This window comes from Bombyx mori, chromosome W, assembly GCF_030269925.1.
Source record: "Bombyx mori chromosome W, ASM3026992v2".
Taxonomy (NCBI): domain Eukaryota; kingdom Metazoa; phylum Arthropoda; class Insecta; order Lepidoptera; family Bombycidae; genus Bombyx; species Bombyx mori.
In genome coordinates, this window is record NC_085135.1 from 4,274,687 (window position 1) to 4,285,239 (window position 10,553).

The 10,553-nt window shown below is 43.1% G+C and overlaps 1 protein-coding gene across 1 annotated transcript; it reads left to right on the forward strand.

The window, feature by feature from the left end:
* The first annotated feature begins 9,060 nt into the window (after positions 1-9,060).
* On the forward strand, positions 9,061-10,139 carry LOC134201691 (craniofacial development protein 2-like). Its single transcript, XM_062676932.1, has 2 exons — positions 9,061-9,939; positions 10,056-10,139. The coding sequence occupies exons 1-2, from the start codon at positions 9,061-9,063 to the stop codon at positions 10,137-10,139; spliced, it is 963 nt and encodes a 320-aa protein (XP_062532916.1).
* The last annotated feature ends 414 nt before the right edge of the window (positions 10,140-10,553 follow it).

The window sequence follows — 10,553 nt, forward strand, 5'->3', positions numbered from 1 at the left end:
GATCAGTTTCATGAACAAGATTACTTAACCCATCTGTGTACGCCGTGACGTCATCGTCACTATAGTTTTCAGAAATTTCTAGTAGGCCTGACGGGCCTCGAGGTACTTCGCGTAAGTTTTCATGGGGAAATTTGTACACTCTATTAGAACCATTTACATGTCTCAACTTATACCTATCGTTTTCCAAAACTGCAGTCATGTTTTTCTTTTTTTTCTTTTTTAAAGATTGAAAGATTACTGGTGGCCCGGTGGCCTTTCCAGCTTCACCAGGACAGGTGGGCGAGCAAAGGCTCAGTCAAGAGGGGTGGGATTTGCTAACAACTGCCCGAGCGCCTCCGAAGGAGACCTAACAACTCAAGAGCAATTGCTTCGCGAATGAATCTACTACCGGATCGGAATCGCGACCCACTGAGAAGATCCGGCGAGAAACTCAGTGGGCTGATGCATGGGTTATGTTGCACGTCGACCTCTTTGTCGAGTTCGACGAGTACGGTTACTGGGGTTCCTCAGCCTGCTCCTAGTGTTAGAGCTGAAGGTATCTAATGCAAGAGTTATTGGATCTGATGGATCCGTAAGGACGTGTCTAGGGTGACTACGGTGACTTGCTCCTGCGTGATCAGGATTCGGGGTGCAGTAATGTTGAAGGGACCTTTATATTTTCGGTCTAATTTACGAAAACAAAATCCCCAGCGGAAAAGAGTTGGACTTTAGCTTTGCCTCGACTAAACCAAGCTTCTGTCTGTGCCCATTTTTTGTTTTTTTTTTGTTTTCGCAGGCCTTCGACCGTGCTAAATCAAGATCTAATCTAGAGGGATGTTCACTCTGTTGAAACTTTAGATATTTCAAGTGAACTACCCTGAACGGTAAACATCTATTCTATTGGAGTAAACCCTGTTACTCGACAACGTGTACTATTAAGGGCGAGTTGAATATCCCCTAACTGCTCTTGCCATGATTGGTCCGAGTTACTTTCAGATCAAAAAGTGACTTGTTCATGAAACCGCTTACCATTGAATAAATTACTATGGCTTTGTTTTATAAGACTACATTCTGACCTTGAATGGAACATAAAGGGGAAGCCAAACACACTCCCTGGACCGTGATAGGGGGGGCACTGGAGAGGCATGGAGTGCCCCTCTACCTCCGCCGGCTGGTTGGGTCCTATTTGGGGGCCAGGTCGGTCGTATGTACCGGGTACGGTGGGACCCTTCATCGTTTTTCGGTCGTGCGTGGTGTTCCGCAGGTGTCGGTTCTCGGCCCCCTCTTGTGGAATATCGGGTACGACTGGGTGCTGAGGGGCACCCTCCTCCCGGGCCTCCGCGTTATTTGTTACGCGGACAACACGTTGGTCGTGGCCCGGGGGGATGATTATAGAGAGTCTGCCCGTCTCGCCATAGCGGGGGTGGCCCTCGTCGTCGGAAGGATAAAGAGGCTGGGTCTCGACGTGGCGCTCAGTAAATCCGAGGCTCTGTGGTTTCACGGGCCGCGGAGGGCGTCACCCGTTGACGCCCACATCGTGGTTGGAGGCGTCCGGATAGGGGTCGGGGTGCAGTTGAAGTACTTCGGCCTCGGGTTGGACAGCCTTTTCGTGCTCACTTTGCTCAACTGGTCCCCCGATTGATGAGGACGGCGGGTTCTTTGAGCCGGCTGCTCCCGAATATTGGGGGACCGGATCAGGTTGTGCGCCGCCTCTACGCGGGGGTGGTGCGATCGATGGCCCTGTACGGTGCACCTGTGTGGGCTGAGCCGCGCAACCGGGCCACTATGGCTCGGTTCCTGCGCCGGCCGCAGCGCACCGTTGCCATCAGGGTCATCCGCGGATATCGCACCGTCTCCTTCGAGGCGGCGTGTGTGTTGGCGGGGACGCCGCCATGGGAGCTGGAGGCGGAGTCGCTCGCTGCCGACTATCGGTGGCGCAGCGAACTTCGTGCTCGGGGCGTGGCGCGTCTCCCCGAAAGTGAGCTGCGGGCGCGGAAGGCCCATTCTCGGCGGTTCGTGCTCGAGTCGTGGTCGAGGCGATTGGCCAACCCCACGTGGGGGCTACGGACCGTCGAGGCGGTTTACCCAGTCTTTGATGAATGGGTGAATCGTGGCGAAGGACGTCTCACCTTTCGTCTGGTGCAGGTGCTGACCGGGCACGGATGCTTCGGGAAGTACCTGCGCCGGATAGGGGCTGAGCCGACGACGAGGTGTCACCATTGTGGATACGACCTGGACACGGCGGAGCATACGCTCGCTGTCTGCCCCGCTTGGGAGGTGCAGCGCCGTGTCCTGGTCGCAAAGATAGGACCTGACTTGTCGCTGCCTGGCGTCGTGGCATCGATGCTTGGTGGCGATGAGTCCTGGAAGGCTATGCTCGACTTCTGCGAGTGCACCATCTCGCAGGAGGCGGCGGGGCGAGTGAGGCAAAGCTCTCCTCACTACGCAGAAACCCGCCGCCGCCGAGCAGGGGGTCGGGACCGGGGTAGTATCCGTGACCTGGCCCCCTAAGAGCTAGTGGTCCCACCCGTTTTGTGCGGGGAGAGACCCAGACGTGGGGTGGTGTGCTTTGCACGCTCACCCGCAGTAGGAAGCCGGGTGATGGTAGACCGCGTTCCCCTGACCGCTCTGGGGGAAGGTGTAACGCGTCGCCATCAAAGCGGGCTCTCGGCCCGCTGAACGAGGGAACCGGTGGTCGTGTCGCTGGCGGCCGCCGGTCCGGCGTCCGTGGGACGGTGGGATGGATGTAATGTGCTCTGCGTCAACCCTGTCCCGCCGTTTCAATAGCCCCGACTGGGCTCCGGCCCGGTCCGAGGAAGGGCGCCGGTTGTGAGCGGCAGGAGTTTTTAGTGAGGTTCAACTCCCACATACCCCACCTGCCGCGCGGGTGGGGATCCGGCGATTTTCTCCTGTGAAAAAAAAAAAAAAAAAAAAAAAACTGTAACACACTGAAGCTCTGGAACACACGTTGACGTCTCTAGTTGGACCTGCCACAGCACCTGGAGCAGTGTCGTTTTTTTTCTTGTAGAGCATGGAACACCCAGAAGCTACATGGCTCGCATCACCGCACACGTAACAGCTGACTTGCAGGCGAGAGCCGGGTGCCCACAGATGAGGAGGTTGTTCAGGTTTTGCTGGAATATTGAAAAAAGTTTGAGAGCAGTATCTGTCGCAACACCCTTCAGCACGATGCCCAGGTTTTCCGCAGAAATGGCAGCTTCCACGGAAAAAACTTCGAGAGCGTTTTGGTTCTTTATCAGGATCTTCGTTTTTTCTTTTGAGGGTAAAGCCACGTAATGTGCGAAATAGATGGTTTTTGGGTGGTAATAACGACAGAGTTCAATTCCCGACGGATTCTTTCATCACACTGCGACAGTATTTATATAGCAAATCCGGTGGCTATTTTCTGGCATATTAGCGTCGGGAATCTTCTTTATAAGTTGCCATAGTCGGATACCGGCTTCAGCTCGAGCTTTAAGTGAATGTGTGAGAGTCAAAATTAAATCTACACCATCCAATTTCTTCTGTTCGATGATCATTTCGCTCAGCGTACACCAATTTACAACATCAGCCTCCGGTTCATCCGGGTCAAAATTGACCAATCTGGTTGGTGAGCTCTGGCTAGGTCGATGAACTGACATACTTTCAGTGATTCTTTGTAAAATGGCTTCCATCCCAGATGAAAATAATGGCATTTGTTCAAACATCATATTGTTGGCCGAATTATTTGATGACTGCAGTGGAGGTGAGTCCGACACTTCTGATATAAGCTTGAGGGTAGACATTATCTTGCTGAACACCAAGTAAGACGAAGTCACTTTTTGATTCCTGATTTAATAAACAATATGTTATTGTTAAGATTCACTTTAACACTTGTCCAACTATAACCAGTACGTACAACAGTCACTGAATCACATAACGTAACAAGGATATAGTAAGTGCACCAGGCAAACGCAGTCCAACGAATGTCCATTGCGAGGCACGTACCGCCTTTTTATACTGGCCGGCGCAGCTGGCTTATTTATAAGGGTGAGACCGATATATTAGTATTCACTATGATATTCGTAATACAGCTAGTATTCGTGTATCGGTTATCCGTCGAATTCTGATATGCTAATATTCCGTATTCACTTATTCGTAATATTAGCCAATTCACATCGGTCGGGTTGTATCTATCCACAGAACACTGTTACTTCTAGCGAAGTATCTATCACACGAAAATATACTGTGTTATCGAGCAACACTTCCGGCCTCACAATTAATTATTTACGAACTTAGGAAATACATAGAACTTATTACTGTCTTATAATATAACTAGTAATTTCATAATCAAGTAAATAGTTCATCCACAGATTCGGTAGAGTTCCGTTCAAAAGTCCCGTTGTAAACGGAGCGCCAGACTACCGACTGTGTTTACTGTAAGCAGAACGGTTTTTTGAGGTTGCGAAATTTTATTTAATTCTACGGTACTTCTGGTTCCTAAATTGTATATTATATCAATCACTCACAACTTTATTTTACTGATATTAACTATTTATATCATTTAAAACAATTAATCTACTTGAAATTATTCATTTTATCACCACAAACTATAGCTCGCTCAAAAATTTCGATCCTGACTTTTTTTCGATGTAAAAAGCATAGACCTATATAGTAGGGACACGACATATTGTTCTATACGTACAATTGCTTATATAAATAGCACCCATTTTGAAGGCACATACATAAACACATATCTATCTCGTTCTTACTCAGCACTTTAACTCGCAGGAAAACAATATAACAGTATTTCAGTGCGTACATAAAATGAAACATGAATATACGTAAATGTCTCCGTCTCCGTCTAATGAGGCCGAAAATCCGCCATGCTTAGCGCGCCAAATGTCATTGTCACGTCAGTTCGGCCGTCTGTTTTGGGTTGTACATTATTTATTGACTTTGATATCGATTTAATATGATTGCTTATATAAAAAAAATTTTTTTTATCATGTTTTAAAATAATATAATATAAATATAATATAATATAAAATAATATAATATAATATAAATTTAAAATAATAATCAAAACATATTTTATAGGATCTCAAGAAAGTCGATGCCCCAAAACTATTATCTATATATATTTAAATTCATTATGGAGCCCTCATCCGAAAAATCGGACACCATTTTTCGGTCGGAATCTATTGATCATGACACTAATCATAAATACCTCTTTAAAATATGTCATCAAAACATATTTAGACATTCTGTTTAGATATTTCAGGAAAAAGGCTACCGACAAAATCTCTTCGGAACTATTTAAATAAAATAGTTTTATTCCGCAGTGAGTAAAACACTATTGTCAACTCGTTATATATTTAATAATTAAGTGATTTTAGAGAGGAAGTCACAAGGAATGACGTTTGTAATTTTATTAACGAATAAAATAAATGTTCTGTAGGTGTTTTTTTTTATCAGGCGGTCCCTTGATAAGTTTAAAATTTGAATCACTCTCACTCTCAAGTGAGAGTGATTCAAATGGTGCGGCCTGCCTTCCTTGAGGTGCGCTGCGATAGTGTGTTACGGACTTTAGAGTCAGCAAAATAATTAAAATAGATTGTAATAGTCTAAGAAAAACACGTACTCAAAATACGATAACATTCAGCATGCTAGAAATGGGCAGATGGCACTGTACTACGCCATATCTTTATGTTTTGCGGAAAATGACAACTTTATAAAATCAGTGTAGCAAATTTTAAAAATCGTCATATCGTTTACTTGGCAAATTTGAAGCACGAACTCGTCTTAGATTTCACATAATATCTAAATCACATCATCTTTGCACATAACAATATACTTACTTCCTATTAAAGTATAAATTCTACAAATACATTCACTCAACATTATTTAAAATAAAATGAGCCAAGAACATTTATCGATAAAACCTACTAACATTAAAATCTTCTGGGCAGCACTAAAACAGCCATGTTTTGTGGCCAGATGACGTCACAGTGGCACGAATTTTTTGTTGACGTTTCATTTCCATAGGTTTCCTACTTCAGTGGTAAAAAGTGACATGCCACAGACTATAAATAATTCGAGAATACATGGTAATCTACGGCCGCCAGGGTGCGCTGGAATTATTCCTACTTTTTAATGGATTTTATGACCTGGTAACTGAGACCTTTAAGTCTTAATTTATATTCATATTTTTATGAAAAATGATATTATGGAGTGAAATGAAATGAAGATGATTAATTTGAGACATTAATCACCTGGGATGAAATGAAATGAAATGAGATGATATGGAATGAAATATAATCTCAGTAAAATAGTGGTCATTTACTAAAATCTCAGTGGAGGAGGCTTTTTGGAGGAAACGGAGAAGTTACTTACAGCGGCTTTGTTTAATTTTTCCACATTTGTGCACTTTCACAGATATTAAACAGTTAATAAACCACCATTATTACACATTTAAACCCGAAGAAACACTAAATAGACAAAATAAAACAAATCACACAACTTCACACCTCGCGTTCCCGCCAAAAAGTCATTATTTCTACATAAACTGTAGCTTCAAGGGGATAGTTTGCAGTTCTTATTGAACGGTTTATACATTATATAATGTTAATGTTGTTACTGTTAGTATTTTAGTATATGTACTGCCGAAGCAAGTACTGTTGTTACTGTTGGAGGGACAATTTTGTTTTGTAATGTAATACCGAAATACTTCACGAGATGGCGTTACAAAAAATCCCTTCCCAAAACTATAAAACCGTTGTGATTGTCTACGTATAAATAATATTTATTCGTATAATAAATAATATTTATTCGTAGGTGATTGTTTAAGATGTTATGAATATTTCAGTTTTGATTTCATTAAAATAACTTGAACTTTACTACTGAATTCCGAAGAAAATTCTAATTAAGGCTGAGTTAAGTTCAGCTTTTTAATTAAAGCCTCTTACTGTAGTTTTTAAATTACATTTATGCGGATTGATGTTTCAAAGCTTTCAGATTTCAATTTTAAAATCTGAAATAATTAAGAACAGCGTCATCTACCGTTCACATTTGAAACAGAATTTAATTCGGTTTAAATTTGTAAAAGTTGATGTTGATTATTATTACACTAATTAATTGAGTGTTTCATCAGCTTTTAAGCTGAGTGACTATTTATAATTTATTTTTATTCTATTGTCTATTTTTGTTAAGTAATAAATGATTTAGGTTTTTCTTCCTCGACTTGTGTCGGCTTTGATAAATATCCCGTCCCGTTTCCCACAGGAAAAAAGATATCTATACCCCAAAATTTTAATGATATTTTATGTGAAAAAAAAAAAAGAATAGAAAATGACTAAATGATGTAGAGAACCCCAGCGTGTGTTACTGTGCGTGAGTAGTGCCTCTTCTTCTTCTTCCTCGTCGTCCTCCTCGCTGCGTTATTGGCTGTTGTGTTGCCGTTGTATGAGTGGTGTCTGTTGGATTTTGTGTGTTTGATGAATGTTGTGTGTCGAGTGGCTGTTGTATGTCTGGCGGTCGTGGCGTGTTTTGTGTGTAGTGTTCTTGTGTGTTATGTACGAATACTATGTCTCCAAGCACCTTACTAAGTATAATTGATGTGTGAATAGCTGCCTGTTTCTGTAGGATACCAACGTTAATGTTGCTGTCCAATTTATTTAGGTATCTTGTAATACTTTTAGCTACTACCCCGGTAGCGCCAACGACTATTGGGATGACAGACGTTTGTGTATTCCACAAACGACTGACTTCAGTTTTCAAAAGATGGTATTTGCTCAGTTTTTCAATTTCTTTAGCACCTATGTTGTAATCGGATGGTACAGTAATATCAATTAGGAATGTGTTATTGTTGGTTTTATCAATATAAATTATATCAGGTCTATTGTGCGTTACGGTGACATCGGTTTGTACAGGCATCTCCCATAAGATTTTAGTGGATTCGTTCTCTTTGACTTGTGGCTTTCCTTCCACCAAAGGTCGGAAACTTTTATTTTGTGTTTCTTGGCTAGACACCAGTAGACGTATTGGACCAGGCAATTATGACGTTTGACATAATAAGTCCCAGCCAGTTTTTCGCATGTTGATATGATGTGCTGCGTGGTTTCATCTTTGCTAGCACATAGGCAACATTTGCCATCTACTGGCTGTTTTAGTATGTCCCGCTGATGTTGTCGTGTCATAACAGCTTGATCTTGCACCGCAAATATTGAGGATTCTATGCTGGGAGATATCTGTTGCTTCTTTAACCATTTAAATGAAAGTTCGGTATCTATGTTGGCCTGGTCCAGTACTTTTATAGGAAATTGCCCATGTAGCTGTTTATTTCGCCATGTTTTAACTTGTTTTTTTATAATTGCGTCTTTTATATCTTTGTCTGTATGTGTATGTCCCTGTGGTAAATGAAATTCTCTCTCTATTTCTTGTGCTTCGTTAATTATTGAGTATTTGACCCTATGTGTATCGTGTTGTACTATTGCTTTTATTAAATGATCTCTTTCTACTTTTAAATATTGCTTATATTTAAGTATCTGTGCTTTATACATGTTTTGTACATTCAACAATCCTCTTCCTCCTTGTGCAATCGGTAAATACAATCTTTCTGTGTCTGCCTTTTGTTGGTGTGCTTTTTTTATTGCTAGTAGTTTTCTCGTTTTAATATCTATTTTCTGTAAATCACTATTTTTGTAATTAATAATACCGAAAGAGTAGAGCAGAACTGGAATTGCATATGTATTTATACCTTTGATTAGGTAGCGCGAGTTAAGATGTGTATTTAGTAGTTTCTTAATCCTTTTGAAATTCTCTTTGGTTATCTGTTCTTTTATTAAACTGTGTTCTATTTTACCTGATTCGTGAATTCCTAAATATTTATATCTATCTCCTATTGCAAGTTGGCCGTGTGGTGACGGCATTAGAATACTTTTGTCACCACCCCCATTACCATCCCAGGGGAGTCGTAAGAGGCGACAAAAGGGAAAGCATAACACACAATATTTACTAGTGTGAGAGAAGGAAAACTCGAAATTAAACCCTGTACCAACCCGTCTAGCCAGCGTGGTACCAGTAGGCTAATAAACCTCCAAAATGATTTCACACCGCAGAACCAGGACCCTAGTCCCCGGCGGCCCCGCTATTCCTGGTTACGGTAGCGGCCATGGTAACGGCGGGGCAAGGGGTGCTAAGAATCTCCGGCAGAGATCCGGCTACCACCCCCCTTCACAACGACAATTGGCCCTGATGACATACAACGTGCGCACTTTGAGGTTGGACGAGAAGCTAATAGAGCTGGAAGAAGAAATGAACAAGTTGCGCTGGGACGTTATTGGTTTATCGGAGATCCGAAGAGAGGGGGAGGATACGAAAACCTTACAGTCCGGCCACTTGTTCTACTACCGGGAGGGAGAACAGAAGTCCCAAGGTGGTGTTGGGTTTATCGTCCACAAATCTCTCATAAACAACATTGTGGCCATCGAAAGTGTATCGAGTAGGGTAGTATACCTTGTCCTCAAAATCTCAAAGCGGTATTCGCTGAAGATTGTACAGGTATACGCCCCATCGACGTCACATCCAGACGATGAAGTGGAAGCTACGTATGAGGACATTAGTAGGGCCATACGTAACTCTCAATCACATTTTACCGTTGTTATGGGAGATTTCAATGCAAAACTGGGCCGTAGAGGCGATGATGAGTTGAAAGTGGGGCCATTTGGATTTGGGCAGCGGAATCCCAGAGGACAGATGCTGGCGGACTTTATGGAGAAGGAAGGACTCTTTATGATGAATTCTTTCTTCAAGAAGCCGCCACAACGGAAATGGACCTGGTTGAGTCCCGACGGTGTAACAAGAAATGAAATTGACTTCATCATGAGCACCAACAGACAGATATTCAACGATGTCTCTGTGATCAACAGTGTTAAAACAGGAAGTGATCACCGAATCGTCAGAGGCATGTTGAATATCAATGTCAGACTGGAAAGATCGCGTCTGATGAAGTCAATGCTTCGACCGTCGAATGCACAAATCCAAAACCCCGAGAGCTTTCAATTCGAATTGGCTAATCGCTTCGAATGGCTAAACAGCTGCGCATCAGTGGACGATGTAAACAGCAGGCTGGTAGAGACTGTCCGTACGGTAGGGTCCAAATTTTTCAAAACCCACCGTAAGAATAGACCTCAGAAACTATCCGACCACACCCGAAACCTCATGGCTAGTCGACGTTTGATGACGCTCCAAACTTCGGAGGACGCTGAGTCATATAGGCAACTCAATAGACATATCATGAAGTCCTTGCGACACGACCTACGCTCCTTTAATACTCAGCGTATCAAAGAGACGATTGAGCGAAACCAAGGCTCTAAAGTGTTCGCAAGAGACGCTTCTATTAGGCAAAGCCAGCTGACGAAGCTGTGAAGACCGAAGATGGACGTGTAACGTCGAATAAGTCAGAGGTCCTGCGGGAGATAGAGAGGTTCTACGGGCAGCTGTTTACCTCGGTCTCAGCTGAACCGCAAGGTTTAGCTGCAGACCCTAGAGCCAAGCTAACCCGACACTACACCGAAGACATCCCGGACATCAGC

Excerpts from the sequence above, each read along its gene's own strand:
- LOC134201691 (XM_062676932.1), top strand. The coding sequence starts at position 9,061 with ATGATTTCACACCGCAGAACCAGGACCCTAGTCCCCGGCGGCCCCGCT. Across the intron at positions 9,940-10,055 it reads GAGGCATGTTGAATATCAAT|CTGCGCATCAGTGGACGATG; the intron begins GTCAGACTGGAA and ends ATGGCTAAACAG.